This window comes from Microtus oregoni, unplaced genomic scaffold, assembly GCF_018167655.1.
Source record: "Microtus oregoni isolate MIOR12 unplaced genomic scaffold, Mior012 000001F_ref0000356, whole genome shotgun sequence".
Taxonomy (NCBI): Eukaryota; Metazoa; Chordata; class Mammalia; order Rodentia; family Cricetidae; genus Microtus; species Microtus oregoni.
The window spans coordinates 14,238,169-14,262,707 of NW_024543060.1; the positions used below are offsets into that span (position 1 = coordinate 14,238,169).

Genomic DNA, 24,539 nt, shown 5'->3' on the forward strand with positions numbered 1-24,539 from the left:
CGGCTCTTAACGGTTGAAGCCATTTTCTCCAGCCCCTCTTAAGCAAATTGAATACTAATTTTATGCAGATCATTGGATCCAAGCAGCAAAAGCAAAGGCACTCTGAAGCATCTTAAAGATTTCCACTTCAGAATTTCAATCAATCTCTGCTCGTGTTCTTGAAAACACAATCCCTGTCCAGCTTTGGCTCCAGCGACAGGCCCAGGAGGGGTGGGGGCGGATGTCAAATTCTGCAGCTCCGAAGCACGCCAGGCTGCGGTTACTGCCAGTAACAAAGTGGCACTCACGCACTGGAAGACCGTTAGATCGAGAACCTCTGCAATTAATTGGGAATCTCAGCTCTCCCTAGCTAGCTCTCAGTTTCCTTCTCCAGATCTCAGTACACAGGCGGCGCCAACACGCCTCACTACCATGGAGACGCCAGGGGGCGTGGTCCGGGAGGGGCGGGACTTACTCGCTGACGACTAATCTGAAGGCCGGAAGTCGCCTGGCCTGTGGCGAAACGGGGCGAACTAGCGACTTCCGGTGGCGTTTAGATGCCGCCTGTCTAGCGGCCTGGCCTAGTTGCGGCCACTGCTCGTTGCCCTGCTGCGGCCTCTGTGCGTCTCCTCCAGCGTCCCGAGCTCTCTGGAAGCCTGGCGAGGATCCGGGCGGGCCCTGCTGCTTCCTGTTCCCGGCGTCCGTCAGCCTGCGGAGGACCGGTTCCTGGGAGCCGCGCATGCACCTCCTCCTCGTCGTCCTCCCGGGGCCGGGCGCGGGGACAGTCGGCTCCCCAGCTCCTCGGAGCGGAGGCGGCGGGAACGCCTGAGAACTGCGCCTGCTAAGGGTGCTCGGAGAGGAGGTAGGCGCCCTGGGAACTGATGGGGAGGTGGGAGGGTGGCGCTGTGCCCTCCGTCCTCTCTGGGCTTATGCTGCTCGCTCTTCTGAACTCGGCTTGAGCATCCCACTCTGCCCTCTGCAGTAGCTCCAGGACATAGACGTGTCTGTTGCTGTGGTTGTGGTTCTGGAGTCTGTCAGGGGACAGGCGGACTGGGATACCCTGGCGCGGGGCTCTCATTTGAATGTGGTCAAAGTGCAGCGGTGCGGTCTTGGATTTAGAGTTACCTTCTTCCCGTCTTCTACACCTGTCGGAGAGGGGAGAGCCTAACTGTTGATTGTTTTTGGTCTTGCTTACTTCCAGGCTGTAATAAATACCATTGGGAGTGTAGGAGCGCTGCTTTTATCTTTCCACTCGCTAGTCACTTTTGACAACTGGTTACCAGAAGCGGTGGGGAAGGGGCGGGGGTAGAATGAAAAGAAAATGTATATCTGACAGTACCATTTTCTAAGTAGGTTAGCATTTATGTGGTTGGAAAAGTATTCGGAGTTGAGAAGACTTCGATGATATTGGTAGGATCTTGTTTGTACAGGGCAGTATCTTAAGTTAATCAGTTTTATTACGAGTCTTCAGATAGTTTGAACTTTGACAATTATTGACAGGTGGAATCTCTTCTGGTTTGGAACTTTAAGTCTGACATTTAAGGTTTTAAAAGTCTGTGATATTGGGCGGTGGTGGCGCATGCCTTTTAGTCCCAGCTTTCGAGAGGCAGAGACAGGCAGATCTCTGTAAGTTCGAGGCCAGCCTGGTGTACATAGCGAGTTCCGGGACAACCAGCGCTACACAGAGAAGCTCTGTCTTGAAAAAGAAAAGAAAACAACAAACAACAGCTACAAGAAAACCAAAACAACAACAACAACAACAAAAGCCACCCAAAAACTCTTTATAAAAGTTGCTTAGTTAAGTCCAAATGACTATGTGGTTCTGCCTTCGTGTTCAGTTTTGCTATGTAATTTTGACATACTAACTCCAGTATCCAAGCAACAGTACTTTGCAACACAATATATAGGTTTCCAAAAACTTGCAGCTTCGTAATGGCTTGATTGTATCAGATGAAAGTTTCAACTGTGGACTTAACAAGGTGCTACAGGCGTGGAGCAGTTTCTGTGGAAACGGTTGTGCACTGAAACCTGAGTTTCAGTGTGAGCCTCGGGTAGGATGCAGTTGCACAAAACACACAGTGGACATCCACCCATGGCAGGTGGCTCTGATACCCAATGTGCAGACACTCAAATCCCTTCTAGAAAGTTATGTAATCTTTGAACATGTCCCCATCTCGTGTGCTTTCAATCATCTCTATATTTCTAATACATAATATGTAAATATTATATAAGTAGTTTTATACTGGATTGTTGAGGAATAATGTAAATAGTTTGTACACTTTTGTGTAGTTTTTTTCCCCTGAATATTTTCCATCCAGAGATACGGGTTTTTTATTTGTGTTCTGTTTATTGGTGATTCAGAGTGAACATTAACTGCTTATTTTGATATATACACACTCTGTCCACAACCATACTGCCCTGAGTGCACATGGTCTCAAGCTAAGCAGGGTCAGGCCTTGTTAATGCTTGAATTGGAGATGTACACACAGACCTCAGTTTATTGTCTATAATATAAATTTAAAATACTAAAGTGCAGTGTAATATATATCAGTACATTTTATTCAGTTATTACTGTTACTTAAGTATGAATTTTGAATTTAAGCTTAGGTCACATTCTCGAGATATTTAACTTTTCAAAATTTGAATCCAAAATATACCTAGTCTCAAACATTTAGGATAAGGGGATTCTCAGTTAGCATATGTTTTACTACAGATTTTAGCAGTCCTTGGAAGTGATTATTCAAGAAGAGCCACCTCTGTAGTGCTTCTTCAGGGAACAGTTCTCATCTTTGAGATAATTTTCTGTCTTAATAGGCTTAGCATTAGTGCCCCAGAATTTGATTTTTTTTTAATTGAAAGGAGTTATGAAATCTTCAAATATTTATTAAATTCTAAAGGAGAATAGATACAGGCAAATAACTGCATAGTTGTTTGGCTTTGGTAATGCTTTTATTTGAGAAAGCCATGATGAAATAGGTGATGACAGCTTAAACCAAAGAATAATCTGAATACCAAATAAAGGAGCATCTTCAGACAAGAGTCAGTTTACCAAGAAGTTATTGGTTTGTAGTCTCAGTGGTTGGGAAGACATTGGCATCTGCAAGTCTAATATTCCTCCTCCACTTTGAAGCACTCACATCTATCTCATTAATGGCTTTTGTCCGTCAATCAAATCTACACTCTACTCTTTTGTGGGATTCATCTTTCTTTGAACCCAGCATTTAGGATTGAAGTTTTTGATTTTTCACATCAGTTGATTACATGGTTTAATATATGAAAGTAAATGTTTTTTCTAGTGTGTTGCTGATTATGTATTTATTTTTATGACACATGAGCTTTTAAGTTGTATTATTTTCTGTGCAAACAGGTGTTTATTCATGCAGACTCATAGCTGTGGCTGCTAATGTTGAGGACAGCGTTGTATTGCAGACGGCTAGTAGGAGTTTTATGGTGGGCAGTGTATTAATCAACTGTGTTACTGTAATGAGATTTCTGAGACGGGCTACTTAGGAAAAAAAGAAAGCCAATTTGACTTACCACTTTAGAGATTTATGTCCAGGGTTGCATATATTGCTTTGGGCCTCTTGGGTGAGTGGCACAAACCGAGAAGTGGAGTTGGAAGGAGAGATGAACAGACAGGTTCCATAGTTCACTTGAATTGCATCGCTTTGCCTCATGGTGCAAGGATTTCCTTTTAAAAGGTCCACAGGCCCCTGCTACTACTGCCCTGAGGACCAAGCCTTTCCTGACAGTCTTTTGTTGGGGGTAGGGGGGATGGGGGACACTCATCCAAACCTTAGCGAATGATCAGAGGTGGACCACTATAGTAGCATATGCCAGTAATTCCAGAACCTGAGAAGCTGAAGCAGGAAGATTTATTCCAGATGGATGTCTTTAATTCTTATTTTTTACCTTTTGTGCCTCATGTTTTAGTCCTCTCTATAATCTAGATCTGTTACCAAAATACAGTGTAATTCTAGGACAAAATCGGGCACTGTAGGATTCTGAGAAAAAGAAGAATACATCTTTTACTTTGTTGTATTTCCCCTTCATTTGGAAGACTAAGTAGTTGTTAGGGATAAAACTTACTGGGAAATTATCTTATAGGTGATTTTTTTAAAAAATTGTTTATTTTTGTTTTGTGTATTTGAGTGTTTTGTCCAGATGTATGTATATGCACTACCTGTGTGCCTGGTGCCTTAGGAGGCCAGGAGAGGGTGTTGGATTCCCTGGAACTGGAGTTATGGATGGTTGTGAGCTACCAGGGGTGCGCTGGGAATTTGGACCATAGACCTCTGCAAGAGCAACATGTTCTTTTAACTGACGAGCCCCTACAGGTGAATCTTGAGTGCTTCATGCTCTCTGTAAAAGCAATCAATTCTATTTGTATGGTGAACAGCATTTTACTGGTAAGAGTAAAAGACTGGGGTGTGGCTTATAAGTTGGGGTCTGTAGTTTTTACTTCATTCGGTGTGATGTTCCAGTGGGATGTGGACATCTAGTGTGAAGAGCAGCTGTGAAGCCGTGCATTCCAGCAGTAGACTGGGGGAAGAGCACTGATGGTCTAAATGCGGGGGGGGGGGGGGCAGCATGGAGAGAAGTGGTGGGACAGGGAGTCCTGGGCTCCTTTAGGAAACCAAGAAAGGAAATGGCAGATGATATAGTAATAAGTAGTGTGTTAATCAGAGTTCTCTAGAGCAGTGGTTCTCAGCCTTCCTAAATGTAATAACCCTTTACTACAGTTCTTCATGTTGTGGTGACCCCAACCATAAAATTACTTTATTGCTATTTCATAACTATAATTTGCTACTATTATGAATCACAATGTAATTATCTGGTATGCGACCCCATGGGGGTTGTGACCCACAGCTTGTGAACCTCTGGTCTAGAGGAACAACTGATAGAAAAAAATATATTATATGTACAGGTGATACACACACACACACACACATATGATTTATTAGAGTGGTTCACAGGCTGTCGTCCAGCTTGTCCAACAATGGCTCTGTCCCAGTAGAAAGTCCAAGAATCTAATGGTTATTCAGAGCACAGGGCCGGTGTTTCAGCTGGTCTTCAGTGTACATGGGAATCCTGAAGAAGTGGTTCTGTTACCAGAGAAGCCAGAGTGAGAGCAGACACTTTCTGTAGCTACCACAGATGGTGTGGTCCAGATTGAAGGTGGACCTTCCTGCCTCACAACATCTGGATTTAGGATGGTCTTCAAACTTCTTATAATTCAATCAAGAAAATTCCTTCACAGCTGGACCCAGCCCCTTGGGTTTTAGTTAATTCCAGATGTAGTCAAGTTGATAACCAAGAATAACAATCACAAATAGCTTCTTGCATTGGTGGAATGTTGTTTTTGGTATGAAGGGGTGTCAGAAGTAGAGTTACATTAGGGTAGACATGCTGGGGACAGAGCTAAGCTATGCTCACTGATAAAGATGGTAGAGGGAAATGTAAAGGTCAGAAGTGAGCTTTCTGGAGGTGTTGTAGGGTGAGACTATCTACTTAGGAGGAAAAAGATCTGCATCCTTTAGGTTCTGAATAGTGGAATAGCCTGTAGCAAGTTCATCAGGGAACTTAGAGTCGGTTCAGTTTTATTCAGTGGTTGAGGATCATGTTGTGCATTCATGTATTGATTGATAATAATATAATGGTACTTTAAGATGCATTTTTGCCTTCAGACTTTTTTCTGCTCCATGCCTCCCCTGCCCCCAGGTTTTCTCTGTGTAGCTCTGGCTGTTTTAGAACTCACTCTATAGACCAGGCTGGGCTCAGATACACCTACTCTGTCTCCCAAGTGCTAGGGTTAAAGGTGTGAGCCACCACACATGGCTGACATACATTTGCTTCTGTTGCCTTCTACATAGATAGAAATTTTATATTTCTAGGTGTTTTCTCAGTCAATCAAAGCTCTTGTTTTCTCGGTCTTTTCCACACCACTTCTCTAAGTTTTCTGTTCTTTTATGTTCCTTCCCAAAATCAACCGGGTATATGATATGGCTTTGCAGCATCTTCCCTACACATTTATGTTTGGGCTGAGAATGAGTCCAAGAAAAATTAAAGATACACATTATGTTGATGCTAATGCATTGGCTAATTTGTTCTTTTTGTTGGAGAATGACTGATATAACTGATTTTGCTCACCTATGTGGCACACTACACTATACATCTTATTATTTCAGAGTTATTTCCCAACTTGTGTTGTATTAAAAGAATGGTTACATTTTATGATAAAGAGTTAGTACTATAAACTTAATTAACTACCAATTAAATAATTCTACCTTGATGTATCGTTTTATGGGGTTTTTTTTTATTTGCCATCTTTTCTCACCTATCAAACTTTGTTGTTACTTTTTGAATCTATCAGACTGTGACCTGAATGACCTTCCTAAATGGAATGTTTTGATAATCACTATTTTTTTTTTTTGGCCTTGACCTCACAGCAATGCTCCTGCCTTAGCTTTCTGGGTGCTAGAATTACATGTGTGCTGAGGTGATTTCATGTCCAGCAATATATCTTTATTTGAAACCACATTAAAGAGCACCTGTAATCTTTATAAAACTAGTTCTGTTGCTGGGAATGTAGGGAAGCCCTGTGTTTAATCCCCAGCATACAAACTAGGCATGGAATTACATTCTTAAAATTGCAAAACTGGGGATAGAGGCAGGAGGATCATAAGTTAAAAGATTATCCTCTGCTGTATGTTGAATTTGAGGCTAACCTAGGCTACAGGAAATCTCACAAATACATACACACACATACATACACGACTAGTTGTATACACTTTTTTTCTTTTTTCTTTTTTTTTTTTGCTGCCATGGCTCTTTCTGATAACTTGACAATTAAGATTTCTGCCCATGCTTAGGTGATATAAAGTGTTGTGAAGTTTAGCTCTTTTGGTTTTGCTCATGAGACAGTTTCTTTTTTTAGTAGATCAGTATGAGTTGTTTCCTGATCTGGAATTTGTTTCCTAGCATGTGCTGTCATCTGAATTTTTACTTTCTATCAAGTGATTGGTTTAGTTTTCTGAGTATAGATTTTTAAATGCTTTGTTTAGCTTTTTATATACTTTTGCAATTTTTGTGTCTTATTGCTAATGACAACCCATTTCTTACTTTTAGCACCTTTGACTTTCTTGGCATTGTGTGTTGGATTATAGAAACGCCTTGGAGAATTTTGGTTTTGGTATTACTGAAAAATTAACCTTCTTGATCAAATTGCCTTTCCATGAACTCTGCAGAATACTTAAATGGCACCCACTTGTCATCCATACTATTGTTTGTTTGTTTTACTTTTGATTTTCTTCCAGACATGGTCATGCTGTAAGCTGGTGATCCTCCTGCCTCAGCTTCCTGAGGATGGGTATTACTGCAGCACCACACCCAGACATTTCCATACTCATTTGAAGCAGTACTTCTGTAGCCGTTTACACAGTATAAAGAGCTGTTTGTACTTTCAGTTAAGATTTTGCCTGGTTTTAGTTCCCATGTTCTTTGACTTACGTATCTTTTTTAGTTAGCTGGTTGTTAGGCTAGCAATCTTCCCCTAAAGGATAGAGCTACCAGATTTTACAAAGGTTTTTATAAGTAGCACATAAGGTAACAATTGTAGTTGGATGTCCAGGACAGAGGGGTCCAGGTCCAGCCCACAGATTCCAGACTTAGAAAGCATGCGTCAGCAGGCAGCGTGCTTACTGGTGTCCTCTTCTGCATCCTCTGTTCATGCTCCAAGAAGACACTTGTGATTCTAGAGTGTTACCCATAGCACTGTCTAGTTTTAAGTTTTAGGCTCATGTGTAAAATGTGTAAAAGATTTTACTGTTTTAACTCTCTCTTTTTTGGTTAAAGTAGTTCAAAATGTCAAAAATTAGGAGGAAGGTCACAGTGGAAAACACCAAGACCATATCTGAGAGTACATCCAGAAGACCTAGTGTATTTGAGAGACTTGGACCCAGCACTGGCAGCACAACAGAGGTGAGTTGTTACACTGTGGACACACGGAGCTTATTGGAAGGGATTAGGAATGTCACTCAGTGGCAGAGCCCTTACTTAGTCTATACAAAGAGACCTCACCCTCGATCCTGTGTACTGGGGGAACATTTAAAATACTATTATTGAAGTTCTGATTCCTTTTATAAAGGAAAATGAGTTGTTTTGTGATGGGATTAGTTTAGCAAATTTTACTTTAGAAAAGAAATGAAAGGGGTTAAGGTTTGTAAATTTCTCATTGTGATAAAATGTTTTTGTTTTATATATACAATGAATTTTGATATGAAAGAGAGGCTAAGGTTTGTCAACTTCTCATTGTGATATAATGTTTTTGTTTGTCTTACAAATACAGTGAACTTTGATCCTATCCATGCCCCATTCCAGTAACACCCTACCCCCCCCCCCCCACACACACACACACCTTCTTGTGGTTTATCATTTCTTTATTATTGAGCAGCACGTGCTTAGCTGGCATTTGAGTCACTCTGATTTGATGTTTCCTTCAGACACTCACACAGAAATACCTGTTTCCTAGACACAGTGCCGGAACTGGCTGAAGACTGGCAGCTGCCTCTATGGAAATACTTGTAGGTTCATACATGGCCCTTCACCTCGTGGGAAAGGTTACAGCAGCAATTACAGAAGGTAAACTGAGAATTCACACATTTTCTATAGTATTAACAAGCAAATTTTGCAATTTAGTTTAAAAATCTGAAATTGAACCATACATTTAGTCAGATTTTCTGTCTTGGGGTAGTCTTAACAGTTGGATTGACAAGATCTTTTAAGATTAATAAAGCATTAGCTTTAAAGTGTATATATTTGCATGCCTTTCAAATAGTGCACACCTGTGAGGAGACTGAGGCTGGGGATGAACAACTCCTAAAATGCCCCTGCCTCCTACTGCCCCAATTTTGTATTAAATCTCTGCTTAAGCAGAACTTGGAGGTGTGAGAATTTACTTTTCTTAAAGTTAAAACTCTTCCTTCATAAGGCAGTGAAGTTTAAATAAGGTTTAATTGTAATTTTCTCAAGGCCTTTTAAATTTGAATCTTCTACAAGCTTTGTTGTAAAATCTACTTGCCACACCTCTTAGGATACTGTGTTAATATACATATGTTTAGGGGCTGGAGGGATAGGTCAGTGGTTAAGGGCCCTGACTGCTCTTCTGGAAGACCTGGGTTATTTCCCATCTTCCTTCCGCATGGTGACTCACAACCATCTGTGGCTCCGGTCTCAGGGGATCCAATATCCTTTCTGGCCTCAGACACCCAGTATGCACATGATGCATAGTGATCCACGCAGGCACCACACGCGTGCACATAAAGCAAACAAAATAATTTTCAGAGTGTTTATATATGGATAAACATTTTCTATGCAGAACATATTTGACTAAACCGAATTTGCATAGTGAAGATCTTTTTAGTATTCCTTTTGTCCCCTTATGATTTTGTAGTATCTTTAAAGGTAACAGATACAATGTTTCTTACAGAAATAATTTAGTCAGTAAACAGAATTTACCTAGTCCTGAAATTATATGTGCTGATTGCTAAGCCTACAGCATTAGTAGGACAACTGAAACTTAGTCACTGGGGATTTTTTTTTGAGTTTGTGTGTGTGTGTTCATGTGAGTATACCACATTTGAATGTGAAGGTCAGAGGACAGCTTTTGGGAGTGTTCTCTCTTTCAGGCCTGAGTGACAATCACTTGTACCCACTGAGCCATTTTGATGGGTGCTGGCTTTCATTTTTAAGGCGGATGAAATATTTTCCTAGTTAGTAGTCTATCCAACTACATACATATATGGATGGGAATGCTATTACCTTTTGTTATCCTTTATCTACAACATGACTGCTCTGTTTATGTGGTGAACAGGGAGTAACTTAAGCGGCCTTTTGCGTATTCATTTTCTTCAGTTCCTTGTTTCTTACTCATATTCTCAGTACTTACCACCCCATGGAAGCCAACCTGCATTTTGATTGGCACTGGGAGAAAACTTCTGAATATTGTTCATATTTTTATATCTTATTATTTAAGCTGAAACATTTTTTAGAAATTTTGGCACCAGATACTTAAAATTGCATCAGTATTAATTTATATTATTCTTTTAAAACATCATATAAATACAGAATTTTGTTGTTTTGTTTGTGTCAAAGGTCACCGGAAAGACCTACAGGTGACCTCAGGGAAAGAATGAAGAATAAGCGTCAGGATGTGGACACTGAGACCCAGAAACGGAGCACAGAGGAATCATCCTCACCTGTTAGGGTAGGTGTAGCATTTACAAACCCCCTTAAATTTCAGTAATTTATTCTGTAATTTCCATTTTAAATATTAAGTGGTATGCTCAATCTGTGGTAAATCTGTTATTAGACATTGCAGTGTCCTGTGTGAATAAATGGAAATTTGTTTTGTTTTGTTTTTTCAAGACAGGATTTCTCTGCGTAGCTCTCGCTGTTGTGGAACTTGCTCTGTAAACCAGGCTGGCCTCTGAATAGAAGTAATTTATGGGGCAGGGATAACTGTCCATTCTTCTGTGTATTTAAAATGAAAAGGATGGAGCAGCAGAGTTTGTGCGCTCCTGGAACTCATGAGTACCTAAATGTAGTCCACAGTTTCAGAGTAGAAGGATATTTGCAGTGTGTGCTGCCCTGTGGTTGGTTTTCATCCCTCTGTGAGGAAACCCCTCATCTTCTAGCAGTCACTCCGCGGACCCTGAGCTGAGGCCGTCATGGAAGCCCTCCTTGTTTTGTGACTTGTTCACCCTGGCACTTTATATTATGTGTCATCTTTTGCGACTAATACAGTACTAATACTGTATTAGTATTTCACATTTTTTCATTCACTTAGCATTGATCAATATTTGGGCTCTTTCTACTCCTGCCCCATAATGTGAATGAGAACACTGATGTACAGGTTTTTGGTCAGCATATGAGTTAGTTTTCCTTGGTGTAATCCCGGGGGACAGAATTGCCGAATACAAGACCTATTAGTTACTTTCCTGTAACAGAAACAGCTTCGGAAGGGTTTCTTTTGGCTCAGCATTTGAGGGTGCAGGGTGCACTGTGGCAGCGGAGCATGGAGGCAGGAGCATCCACAGCCAGCAAGCAGAGGGCAGTGAGCGCTCTGCTTAGCCCCCTTTCTTGTCATCCAGTTCAGGATCCTAGTCCGCAGGCTGGAACTCCCCATTTCACCAAACCGGAGTCACATCTCCAGGTGATTCTAGGCCCTGTCACATGGCGAGTCAGTATTAGCACCCAGTGCGACGGCCACTCTCACTTCTAGCAGCTGCTAACACAGTGCTTTCGGCCTTCATGGTGCTGTGGTCCTTTAGTACAGCTCTTCGTGCTGTGCTGACCCCGACCATAAAATGACTTTTGTTGCTACTTCGTAGCTGTGATTTTGCTACTGTTATGAGTTGTGATATCAATATCTGATCAACCCACACACTGAGAACTGCTCTGCTCTACTGTCATTTAGAGGTCGCATCGTTTTTACTTCTAGACAGTAGGATATGAAAGTTCCCATTTCCCCATATTTTTTTCCAGCTCCGAATCTAATTTGGTTTTACTTTGTGACTTCCTAATAGCTAAGGATGCCAAGCAAAGGGTACATGCTCACTGACTGTTGATGCATATCTGCAGATACTTTGCCTAGTTTTTAAAATTGAGCTATCTTTATTGAGTTGTAAGAGTTCTTTATATTTTGAGTACAGGTAAAATATATTTTTTGGAGATTTCAAGTTTTCATTTTTTTAATAATGTGAAATAATTGTATATTTAAATATCATCAAATTTCTAGGATGAATTATTTTGCTTTACCAGTGTTTAATGTAAATTTGGGTAATTTTTTTAAAGTTAAAAACAGCAAAAAATAAGATGACTTCTAAATTTTTTTCCATTCCTTTTTTTTATTCTGAAATAAGTTAAAATTTAAGAAAACATCGGAATGAGCATATAATTCCTATATTTGCTTTCATTTTTAAGATGCCTAAAACAAATTTTCTACCATTCTGTGCATTGTCCGTTACTTTCTTTTTCGAAATTGGGTCAGTATCTTATCATATCACCTGCACTGTGCATAACACAAGGTTCCTGGGCTCAGGTGATAATTTTGCCTCAGCCTCTCCTGTAGCTGGTACTACATAGGCTGTCAGCCTCAGACACAGCTGTCATTAGTGCGTGTGTGTGTGCATATGCGCATGTACGTGCATATGTGTGTATGTGTGTGCACATGTACATCTGATTCCTGAAAACTGAAGTCAGCTCTTAAGAGTTCATACTACATGCATTGAAGATAAACTCTAATTAGTGTAAGAGACAGGTACAAGGATTTACAGTGTGAATACAGTACCTCTAGGTATTGATAACTAAATTCTGCTGTTTTCTCGTCTATAAATTATGAGCTGACTTTGTTGTTATGTTATGATGAAGGGGTAGGATTGGCCATTTATGCTGACTTTTAATAATATAATGGTTAAAATGGGTTTTTTTGGATGTGAGCATTAATTTAGGTTGTTAACACATCTAAACATATATATGTATATGTTCTAAAGACTTACATGTTTAGATCACATTAGTAGATAGCAAAGTTGGCTATTAAGAAACTTAAAGTCTGGAGCTGGCGAGGTGGCTCAGCAATTAAGATCACTGGCTACTCTCCTCAAGGACCTGAGTATAATCCCCAGCTCCCACATGATGCTCACTACTATTTATAACTCCAGTCTCAAGAGATTGGATGCCCTCCTCTGGCCAGTGAGAGCCCCAGGCACTTACATGAAACGAGCAAACCTTAAAGAAAAACAAGTGAAGCTCGATTCTTGCTTTCACCTCTGATGTGTTCAGCAGCGTGTGATGCTGCTCTTCATATAGTGGCTTCCTGTCGGAGATCAGGTTGATTTCTAAGGAAGGACTGCATTGTACGGATAACACAGGCAGAGCTGATTGAGCATATGAGTTTTCAGGGATTAGCAGATAACTCCTTCTTTGTCAGTGATACTTACTCTAGGATGTCTAAATTTTAAGGGTGCTGGATTACCCTTGATTTTGTGGGGAGGCAACTTCATAAACGAATTATAATTCCATAGTATATGATAGGATGTCAGAGATGCAAGCAGAGTGCACAGTGGACAAAGTAATCAACTCCCTGCAGAACCAGAGAACACAGCACACGGAAGGATAGGTTTGTGGGTGAGAAGACAAAGCGGGGGGGGGGGGGGGTGATCCAGTTAGCTGTGGAGAGTTTTAGAGGACTGCCAGTGAGCTTGAGGAGCTGTGGTCTGTGTGCTGTGTCGTGCTCTAGCATCGGAGCGTAAGGTGAGGGCTGAGTAGGTACTGGTCAGTTCACTTAAATAGAAGTGGTTCTCATGCACAGACTCAGTGGGAAACCTTGGTGGCCTTGTCTCAATTGAAATGTGCTGAGTTTCAGATACTTGGTATGAAAGTAAATAAATCCCAGTTTCTACTGGGTTACATATTGAAATGATAGAATTAAATGCACTGAGTTAAATGAAATATATTAACATTTTAATTTTACCTGTTTTATTCTTCTTTCTGATGTGGCAGTGAAGAACTGTAAGATCGCTGGTGCTCTTGCATGTGTCTGTTAGATAGGGCAGTCTTCTTTATCTGACCTGAATGCAGTTAAATCTACAGAACCTTTCAAATACACTAATTAAATTGTATTCTCTTCTCTAACAGAGGTTTGTTATTTTACAGAATTTGAACATAGCAAATAAGTTTTCATTGAGAGCAGAATTGGCTCCGAATAGTCAGTAAGAATAGTCAAGGGTTTGTTAATGATAAAAACATAAGTGCGTCCTGGGAGCTGTCCCTAAAGAGAAGCTATGCAGCCACATTTCAGAGTAGGTTAAATAATCTATCATAATAACAAAGTGTTAGAATTTAGACACCCTCTCAGAGTGTTCCCTTTGTTTATGTAGACTCTGTCCTCAGGACAGATGGACAAGAGCAATGTTCATTTCAAGATGGTTGGCCAACATCTATTGCTTTCACACATTGATTTGTTTTTTTTTTGTTTTTGTTTTTTTTTGTTTTGTTTTTTTGTTTTAAAATAAATACAAGAGTTGTCATTTGAGCCTTGTTTTGGTTTTTATTTTGTGGGGTTTCTTGGTTGCTTTTGTTTTGAGACAGGGTCTGATACTGCAAATCAAAGTGGCCTCAAACTTACTCCTGCTTTAACCTCAATTCCCCAAATGCCACCATGCCCAGCTTCAGTGTTAAATTTAAATGTTAATTAATTCAGCTACTTTAATCTGTCATTTGTATAGCCATTTCTAGTTCCAGTTCTTTCCATTCTCCAAAATTGTCAGTTGCTTTAATTTTCTGCTCTCCACCTGATGGTTAATATCTTGAGATAGAGAATCTGTTTTAGACTTGTTATTTTTCATGCGTTAATTTAATTTGGTTATTATTAAAATTACTTTTACAGATTTAACTGTGTAGGTAGAGCTCAAGATGATTGGCCAACATCTAGTCTATTCTAGGTGTATTATTTTGACATCACACACATACTACACTAGATCTTGTCCTACTCTTAGTTGCCACGTTCTGACCTATTATGAACCAAAACTATGTTTCTAGTATGGAATGCATGTGTCCGGGAGGGCTTTCTTCAAGAAGGCACTCTTCACTACTAGTTTTGTATTACAGTCCCTCCTTAACTGTCTTCCTCCCCCCTCCTCCCCCAGCCGTGTACTTCGTCTTTGTATTTCTGAGTAGCTGGGGTTGGAATGACCCTGGCTCAAGAAGGGGATGGCTCCATAGCTGCTGCAGTAAGGGGGACTCTTGCAGTGGAAAGTTTTAAGGTAGAAGGTTAACAGTTACTGACTGTATCCAGAGTAAGCCTTGTGATCTTATTTTAAATCTGTATTATTATGGTGCCTTTTTCCATTTGCCACAAGTTATGGTAAAGACCAAGTGGGGAAGTACAAGCAAGAAGTCTTTAGAAAGAGTGAAACAATGTACTTGCAAAACAGAAAGAGTAGAAAGGAACTAAGCTAACAGTAGGAAGCTGATTGCTGTGGGGGTAAGTTGGTCAAATGTTTACTGAAAATGATACACTATAGAAGAGGAGGCTAAGAGCAAGAGTGTAAACATTTCTACTTGGAAGAAATTTCATAGCAAACAGTACAGGGATAGTTATGACATTATTTTCATCATACATAAAAACCCCACATGGTTGCACAGTGCTGAGCATTTGCTGTACTAGTGAATCCTGTCCAGATTCAGAAAGGACAAGAATGGACATCTTGTCTTCTTGACATATGAACTTGAGCAAAGGACTGAAACAGTGTGGATTGGAATCATTTGAAGGCTTGTCTAGTCACATGTCTGTGTTGATAGTAGTCATTTGGAAGCCTCAGTTCTTCTCCATGTGGACCTATTGATGGGGATAACTTGGGCTCCCTCTCACCTGAAGGCTGGATACCAGGTGTTAATCAATCTCTCTCTCTCTCTCTCTCTCTCTCTCTCTCTCTCTCTCTCTCTCTCTCTCTCTCTGACACACACACACCCTGCATATCAAGGAAGCAAGGAAGAGTAAGTGTGCATATGGCTTGCTTCCTGTTACTATAAAATGGTATCAGAAACCAAAATCTGGGTGGTGTTAAGATGTCTCAGCCAAGAGGCTACAGAAATATGTGTCCTTGCTGATGTCTTCAACTTCTAAGTTCAGGTCATGTGTTCTACACCTTAGCTTGTGAGTCTTTATATTGGACACAGAAGTCATTTTTAAAAGCTAACTTTGTTGAGATACAACTTGTAAACATATTGTACTCATTCTAAATATATAGTCTGAATTTTGACACATGTATATATTACTCTTAACAGGGTGTTACACTACAATCAAGATGCAAAAATATTTCTGTCAGCTCAAAATGTCTCCATTCCCCATCCTAAACTCAGTCTTGAAGTGTTCAAATCTGTCATTTGATTGGAATCCTGTAGTATATATCTCCTTGTCTCAATTCTTTCAGTGTTATTAATTAATACTTTCAAAATTCAACCACATTGTTGTGTTCATACTTTGTTTCTCTTCTTGCTTAGTAGTCTGTGAATCAGCAGAGTTTGTTCGTGTAACAGTTGATGGGCATTGGGGTTTCTAGGTTTCAGTTATTTAAGAATGAGGGTCTAAGTCGGGTCTAAGTCTTCACATAGGCATGCTTTCTTCGACCTAGTTGTAGAGTTGCTGGGCCATCTGCACAGTGTAGCTTCATAGAACCTGCTGAACAGCTTTTCAGAGTGGTTGTTCTATTTTCCATCTCCCAAGAAGTAGGCAAGTTTATTTTTCTGTTCTTGCCACCATATGGCATTGTGGATTTTTTTTTTCTCATTTTAGCTCTGCAGGCAGGCATGTAGTGCTTATATTTGTTGAGGGTTAATGATGTTGTACAACTTTTAATTTTGTTGAAGGGCTATTTGTTTCTTACCCCCCCCCCCCCACACACACACCCACACCCTTGTTGGTTATCTTGCGATGTTTTGGCACCTCCCTCCTCAGTAGTCTAAAGTAATGTGTCCAGCACTTTGCATACATGTGCTTGGAGGCTTACCACTGTTAGATCACTCCTGGTTTATAAGGCCTTTCACTAAATGTGATCAGGAAGCATGGTTGTATTTTCTCTTAGACAAGTTCTAATCATTCAGATTTAGGATTTTAGGGCTTTTACAATTGTATTGGTTTCTTGTGCAAAAAATTCTAGTCTCTCTTTACATTATCACACATTTTATATTATATTTAGACGATATAGAGTTTGCATGTAAAATGTCTCGTACAGGCTCATGTGTTTGAAAACTTGGTCTTCAGTTGGGGCATCTTTGGATTGTATGGTGTTTATCCATTTGACATTTTAGCTCGTTTTAACATTTATCAAGTTCATTCCAGAACCAGGCAATTGAATTACAGAAACAAACAACAAATAAAAATCCTTTTACAACGTTTTAATTATGTTTATGATGGGGGAGGGGGCAGCGCAGGGGACACATGCGCCCGAGGCCTGTTCTTGTGTATGCCAGGCTATCTTTTTGTTTGTTTTTTGGTTTTGTTTTTGTTTTTTGTTTTTTCGAGACAAGGTTTCTCTGTAGCTTTGAAACCTGTCCTGGAACTAGCTCTTGTAGACCAGGTTGGCCTCGAACTCACGGATATCCATCCGCCTGCCTCTGCCTCCCGAGTGCTGGTACTAAAGTCGTGTGCCACCACCGCCCGGCTAGGCCAGGCTGTCTTGAGCTCTTGCTCAATCTGCCTCTTATGCAGGCTGCAATTATGAGCATGCGTCTCTACTCTTGGATGTGTTTGCTATGATTTTGCATTGTACCTGTATCCGGCAAGTTGGACATGCCTCGGATAGGAAGCTGGGCAGTAGAGCTTCACGGGAGGAAGTGGGTCTCTGAGGATGGACCTAGTGGGTTCTAGCCCATCCCTGTTTCCTGTCTGGTCTCTGCTTCTGGTCTTTGGTCGGGTCTCTGTTCCTTCCTTGCCATGGTGAGCTGTACCCTCGAACTGTGAGCCAGAATAAACTTCTTCAGTGTTCAGTTTTTTTTTCTAGTCTTTGACATAGAAAGAGAGAGTAACTAATGTATGGGGTTATTGAGAAGTTAAATTTCTTTGTAGTTCTTAGGATATACCTTATTTTGGGATATATCTTGTTTGGGGTATATCTGTTAAATCAAGTCGATAGGGATTTAGCTAGTTACTGTATTTAAACCACCAAATTAATATGTGCATGAATTAATCTTTGTCATTCTAAATTTAAGTGTTGGGATTTATTTTTAATTTTGTAAATATACAAAATGTGATTTCAAAACGCTTTACATTTAAAAAGTTTGACTTCCACATTTTGATTGCTCTGCCTTTTTCTTCATAGACCACATTTATTTTTTGGTTCTGCTTTTATCTGTATATATGTGCACTTATATATTTACATACATTAAATGCATTTGTTGATAGATATATGCACATAAATTTGTGTGTAATTTTTTCATACGTAAAATATGACCTTCTATTTCACATGACTTTTTAAACGTTTCTCTTACAGGTGATGATCATTCCATAGCAATATATTGAGAGATTTCTTAGGCTTTTTCCTAGTTACATGGTGTTTCATTGTTTGACTAGACCGTGTCTTCTGTGCATGGGGATTTAGGTTATTTCAGTGTTGCTCCTGCTGTCCAGCTGTGGTGAATGACTGTGTACTTGTTATAATTTTTAGCATGTCTTAGAGCGGGGTCGACAAGACTAGGCAGACTCATGTTGTTGCTGTGTGTCGGGGGGGGGGCTATTTGTTTTCCTTTTCTCCTTTGCTGTATTGCCATAATGGCTTCTCCAGCAAGATAGGGGACTGATGTGTGTTGGTTTAGTTTTAGTCTATATTTCTCTTGTGAAGTTTAGTCATCCTTCTGTATCTTAAATGTTTGGAACAAAACTTTAAATATGTTTTATCTGAAATGCTGGAAACCAGAAGTGTTTCAAATTTTAGATCTCTTCACTCCCCCCCCGCCCCGATTTTAGGATATTTGCATATATATAATGAGTTATCTTGGGAGAGGCAACCCTATCTCAATATGAGATTTATTTGTATTTCATGTAATATGTACATGAAGCTTGAAGGTGATTTTGCTGGGTTTTGTATACCTGTGTTTTTAATGGAACCTTTGCGTGAGGACAGCTGTAGGTTTCCACATGACCTGTGCTAGTGCTCCCAGTTCAGATCTGGGGCAGTTCAGATTTTGAAGTTTAGAATTAGGGATGCCAGCCCGCAATGGCATTTCTTTTTTATGATATCAAGTATAATAATTTTCATTTCTCTTTTCAAAACTTAATGTTTTTTAGAGCAGTTTAGGTTCACAGCAAAACTGAATGGGACGTACAGAGACTACCTGTGTGCTTTGTCTCACTTCAGATGTGTGGCCTTTACTGTCAGTATCCCACCAGAGTGGCTACTGTGTTTCTGTGAACTGTCATCATTGATGTCTGTAGTATATTTAACCATTTTCCTGATGGACGTGTATTGATTGTCTCCCAGTTTTAGCAAATATAAATAGTCCTCTGCAGACTGATTTGTGTGTGTGTGTGTGTGTGTGTGTGTGTGTGTACAAGCAGCTTTGGTTAAATACTAGGGAATGTTGATGCCGGATTGTGTAGAAAGAGAATTAAAGGAAAAGAGAGAGAGGAAGGTGATAGTAGCAGAAGAAACTGGTTTAGCCCAGCCTGACAATACAGGCTTTTAACACCAACTTCTTGGGGATGCTAAGGCAGGAGGATGGCAAGTTCAGGCAAGTGCCTGACTAGGTAATTTAGTGAGACCCTGTTTAAGAAAACCAAAGAAAAGACTAGGCGTGGGTATCTCTGGCATAGCACTTGCCTGGCCTAGCCTGCCTGCTACTACAGATTCAGTCCTCAATAAAACACAGAGAGAGAGAAAGAACAGAGAGTGGGGATGGGTGGGGAGAAAATAGACACCTCGCCTGCTGCTACCAAACAGTTCCCAGATTTTCATCATGCATGCCCACTGATAGTGAACAAATCCTGCTGCCCAGAGCTTACCGGCGTCTAGTGGTATCCTTATATGGAATTTTGTCTTCTCAGAAATGTGTGCCTAACATGAACTTTTTTATTCACTGCAGTTTTCATTTGCCATGAACAAGTCACTTGCCATGTTGAACATCTTTGCATGTACTGTCTGTCATCTGGATGTCTTCATTTTGCTGAAACACTCTTCTTTTGATCAGGTTTTTATGTTGTTGAGTTCTAAGTGTTCTTTGTGTTTAGGTAATGTACTTTGTATGTTTGCAGATGAAAGAGTTTTCAAACTCTTTCCTCGTTTTTAATTGTTTTCTCATTCTTTTGACAGTAAATTTCCTAGTGTGAAACTTTTCTATTTTAATGAAGGCCACTTAATGAATTATTTCTTTGATGGATTGTATACATACATGGTCATTAAAATCACTTACTTGAGATTATTTAGATATTTTCCCGCAGATTTGCCCTTTATATTTATGTCTGTGATCCATTGGAGTTAAGTTTTGTGAGAACGGTACAGTCTGTGTCCAGCATCACTGGACACCTAGCTGTTGTGCACCACCCAGTGCAAGACGCCTTTTTTTCATGAGTATTCTTTGCTTCCCGGCACACATCACTTGATCTGTCTGTGAGGGTCTTTCTCAGTGTTCTGTGGTGGTCTCTACTGATGTAGTCTGCTGTTAGTTTGTCTGATACCATAATATTTTGATGACTGTAGCTTCCTTTATAGTAACTATTGAGATCTGCTGCTTCAACTCTCCAGATTTGATCTTCTCTTTTCATACCTTTGTTTATTTCTTATAACATCAATTTAAACTTTAGCATCGATGTATCAGTGCAAACTTTAGCATCAGTTTGTCTGACTAATAGCAACCTGCTGGGGTTTTGATGGTAACTGTATTCGATCTGAGGTCAGTTCTATTGAAATAGTGTCACGTGTCATAATAAGCATTAATTGTTAATTTGACACACCGAAAAGAGGGAAGTAGCCTCAGTTGAAGAATTGTTTCCTTCAAATTGGCTTATGGGTATATCTGTGGGGCGTTTTCTTAGTTGCTAATTTATGTAAGGTGGCCCTGCCCATTGTGAGCAGTGCTGTCTCTAGGGAGGTGGGCTGGGCAGTATAAAAAAGATAGCTGGGCTGGAGAGATGGCTCAGTGGTTAAGGACATTGGTTGCTCTTACAGAGACCTGGATTCAATTCCCAGCACCCACATGGTAGCTCAGGTAGCTCACAACTGTCCATAACTCCAGTTCTGGGTTCTAGGAGATCCAGCACCCTCACACAGAATATATACAGGCAAAACACCAGTGTACATTGAAAAAATAAATACTCTTTTAAAAGGTTTGAGAGAGAGAGAGAGAGAGAGAGAGAGAGAGAGGGAGAGAGAGAGAGAGAGAGAGAGAGAGAGAGAGAGAGATTTAAAAAATACCTGGCAGTGGTGGGCACACCTTTAATTCCAGCACTCTGAGAGGCAGAAGCAGGTGGATCACTGTGAGTCTGAGGCCAGCCTGGTCTACAGAGTGAGTTCCAGGACAGGCTCTAAAGCTACACAGAGAAACCCTGTCTCGAAAAACCAAAAAAAGGGAAGGTAGCTGAGCAAGCCAGGGGAAGTAAGCCTCCATGCTCTCTGCTTTAGTTCCTGTCTTGGGCTTTTGCCTTGGCTTCCCTCTATGGAATAATCCCTTTCCTTCTTCAATTTGATTTTGGTCAGTGTTTTGTCATAGCAGAAAGCTAACTAGAACAGCATATTATTATAGAAAAGATTGGTAGATTAATGAAAGTGTAAGAATCATGAAATAAAAATCTGTGATAAACGTGAGATGCATTTGGCTCTTGGTCCGATAGAAAAGTATTGAAGGGATTTAGTAGTGATGTCCAAACATTTAAAGAGTCAGCTTGTAGAAGAAGTACTAGATCTGTTTTGCATAATTTCAAAGATTAGAATTAGTTCTAATCAATAGAATCTAGAGAGATAAAGATTAAGAAAGAATAATTGGAGCCCTCTAGAAATGGGCGTAGGGGAATATACAGTAGAGAGCTGTCACTGGAAACCTTGGGAGCTAGTTATTTTTCCCTGTTAAATTTTCTAATAACTTATATAGTGTTATTAAACATTTTCTTCTGTAAGGTTGGAATTGGATTATATATTCCTTTCAAAAATATAACATTTTATTTGGCTACCAACACACTTATAATGTATTTTTTCAATGGTTAGTCTCAATACTTTTTATTTCAGATTCTTGTAATGTCTCCTTACTATGTAAGATAAGACTTGTAATGAGCATAATCTGCTCCACAAGTAAACATTTAAGAAAAGTGAATATACCTGAAAGTAATTTAAAACCCCTCGAGCATTGGATCTCTGAAATGGAAGAAACCTTAAGCACTTTCCCAAGTTAGGCACAGACTTACTAGTTATCACAGCTTGGTCTTCATTAAAATAGCCCAGTTGTAAATCTTAACTCAGTTCATGAATTCTTAGGTTCTACTATAAAAGTATTAATGTGTTTGATCATAGACTGCATTGCTACTTATTATGCTTTGAAATACTATTTGAGAATAATGTTATTTAATGATGTTATGAGAACTTAATATAATATGTTTGATCATGTTTATCCCCATCCTTCAACTCCTCTCAGACCCACCAAACTTTGTGTGTTCTTGTTCTCAACACTCCACCCCACCCCCGCTTCTGTTTAAACCCATCGGGCTTGTGTTGGGTGTGGGGCTTGCCCCGGAGTGTTACTGGTTCATCAGGGTTACACCATTAGAGAAAATGGGCTTGCTCTCCCCCAGCAGCAACCAAATAAGTTTCTTAGCGAGGAGTAGGCTTCATGCTCACCTTCCCTACTCCACTCTGAGATTTTGTCTGGCTTGGGTTTGCGTAAGTCTTGTGCATGTGAGTTCATATGTGCACTGTCCTGTTGTGTCCAGAACACACTGTCTCATTGAAGCCATCCGCCACCTCTTACAGTCTTTTACTACTCCTGCTGCTGAGAAAGTTCCTGACCCTTGAGGGAAGAGGTGTGATATAGGGAAGAGCACTTTGGAGTCTCTTGTTTTCTGCACTTAAACCAATTCTGGGTCTCTGTTAGTTGGCATATACTGCAAGAAGAAGCTTCTCTGCCGGGGGTTTAGAAAGGTACAGATCTGTGGGTATAGCAATAAGTCATTAGAAGTCTTTTTTCTGCTGTATCCATTTAAGCAGAATAATAGCAGATCCTCTCCTAGGCCCGGCCTATCTAGCTCCAGGTTCTTGGCCTCATTGAGTGCCAGGCGTAGGTTCCGTCACATGGAGTGGGCATTAAGTCCAATCAGAAAAGTGCTTGCTTACTCCCATAGCATTTTTGTCAGTATTGCGCAAGTAGGTCTATCTTACTAGACAGGCCATTACTGTGGCCCCCTGGGTTCACAGCTGGGTAAGACTGATGATGACTTTTCTCCTCTAGTAGTGCGCACAGTATCTGCCAGCACTGTGAAAACTAGCCATTAGGGAGGAAACTTTCAGTTTAGTACCAGCTAGATTTCTTCATGTTCTGTGGGTGTGTGATGTCTTTAGCAAAAGAAACTTATCAGGTTCTGATCAGGGTAACCAATAACAATGGCAATAGCTTTTACATTTTTAAATATTATTATATCTAATAATATAGAATTATTAAGAATACTAATACAATATATTATAATATAATAACAAAATAATATTACTATTCTGAATAATCTATTCTGAAGTATTTGGCCTAAAATATTGTGGTCGCTTAATAGTATTCCAATATGAATACTAACTTTAGAATATATAATAAAGTATAAGAAGGTTATGCTTCTAACTAGTATGTTCAAGATTCAAAGAAGCTATCAAGCTACTCTACTGAGGAAATTCAGGAAACTGAAAGAAGACCATGCTACATATGTGATAAAGGAATGATATGCCTAGCGAGTTAGAGGCTGCTGAGTAGAGAGAATGGAGGAATGGGTTCCTGTTGTCCTGTCACTGTTAGTCCTGCTGTGATGCAGCAGCAGACCTAGAGCAGTTTGGGAGGCCAGGGTTTATTTGGCTTTCATATCCCAAGTCACGGTCCATTAAGGGAAGCCAAGGCAGGGGCAGATGCAGAGACCACGGAGAAAGTTCTGCTTGGTGGTATCCTTGTCACTGCTTGCTCAGCCTGCTTCCTTATAGAACACAGGACAGCCAGCCCAGGGGTGGCCCCAACCACAATAGGCTGGGCCCTCCTCCATCAATCAGTAGTTAAGAGAATGCCCTGTAGGCCTACCTAGAACTGAATCTTAAGGAGTTGTTCTCTAATTGAGGCTCCCTTCTCCCAGAGAATTATAGCTTGTGTCAAGTTTACATAAAGTTAACCAACACCAGCACACTGGTATATGAGCTAAAGCCTCATGTGTTGGCAAGATAATTTCCTGTATTACGGTTTTAAGTGGGATGGTTACTGTATATTAGAAAAAGATATAATCTTCTAATTTGAAATTCTACTACATGTTGAAGCCTGAGTACAGACTGTATATCATATAATAGAAGTTCTATGTGATCTCTGGACAGAGTTGAGTTGCACTGAAAAACATGGGCAACTTAAGATTAGACAGTCCTAAACCTATAAATATGAACTATTGTATAACTGGTGAAATGTAGTCATTATTGTATTTCTGGTTCATAATGTGATCCAAATAGCATGCTGCATACAGGTTTACAGATCATCTTGTGTGGTTTGCTGTGCCAGCGCTGCTGCTCTGTAACCCTTGTTATATCTACGTGAGAGCTGGGTTTTGTATGGTTCCTTAGAAAGCCGGTTGTTGTATGCAGGATTGCCATCCAGAAGCTGTCTTAGACATGGGGCAGTTCTTCCCTGGTGCTGCACAGCCTGTGCTTTCTGGTGCAGCCAGTCATCCGCCTCTTCTTTTCACTGTCCTGCAAACACCGTTTCTTTATTTCTTGGTCTTTTGTAAGTTTTCCATGGCAGACTTCATTCTTTTTTTTTTTTTTTGCCGCTGGTACTACATTCTATTTTTAATG

At 40.2% G+C, this 24,539-nt stretch overlaps 1 protein-coding gene across 4 annotated transcripts in view; it reads left to right on the top strand.

The window, feature by feature from the left end:
- The first annotated feature begins 510 nt into the window (after positions 1–510).
- The window catches only part of Zc3h13 (zinc finger CCCH-type containing 13), a 71,040-nt gene continuing 47,011 nt past the window's right edge, over positions 511–24,539 (top strand). For 3 of the 4 annotated variants that reach the window (XM_041668978.1, XM_041668998.1, XM_041669006.1), the window contains exons 1-4: positions 511–841; positions 7,834–7,959; positions 8,510–8,619; positions 10,132–10,243. In XM_041668978.1, the coding sequence (XP_041524912.1) occupies positions 7,843–7,959; positions 8,510–8,619; positions 10,132–10,243 (339 nt within the window). In that variant the 5' untranslated portion in view covers positions 511–841; positions 7,834–7,842. The remainder of the gene's footprint in view (positions 842–7,833; positions 7,960–8,509; positions 8,620–10,131; positions 10,244–24,539) is intronic. The other variant, XM_041668989.1, reaches the window with a different exon arrangement.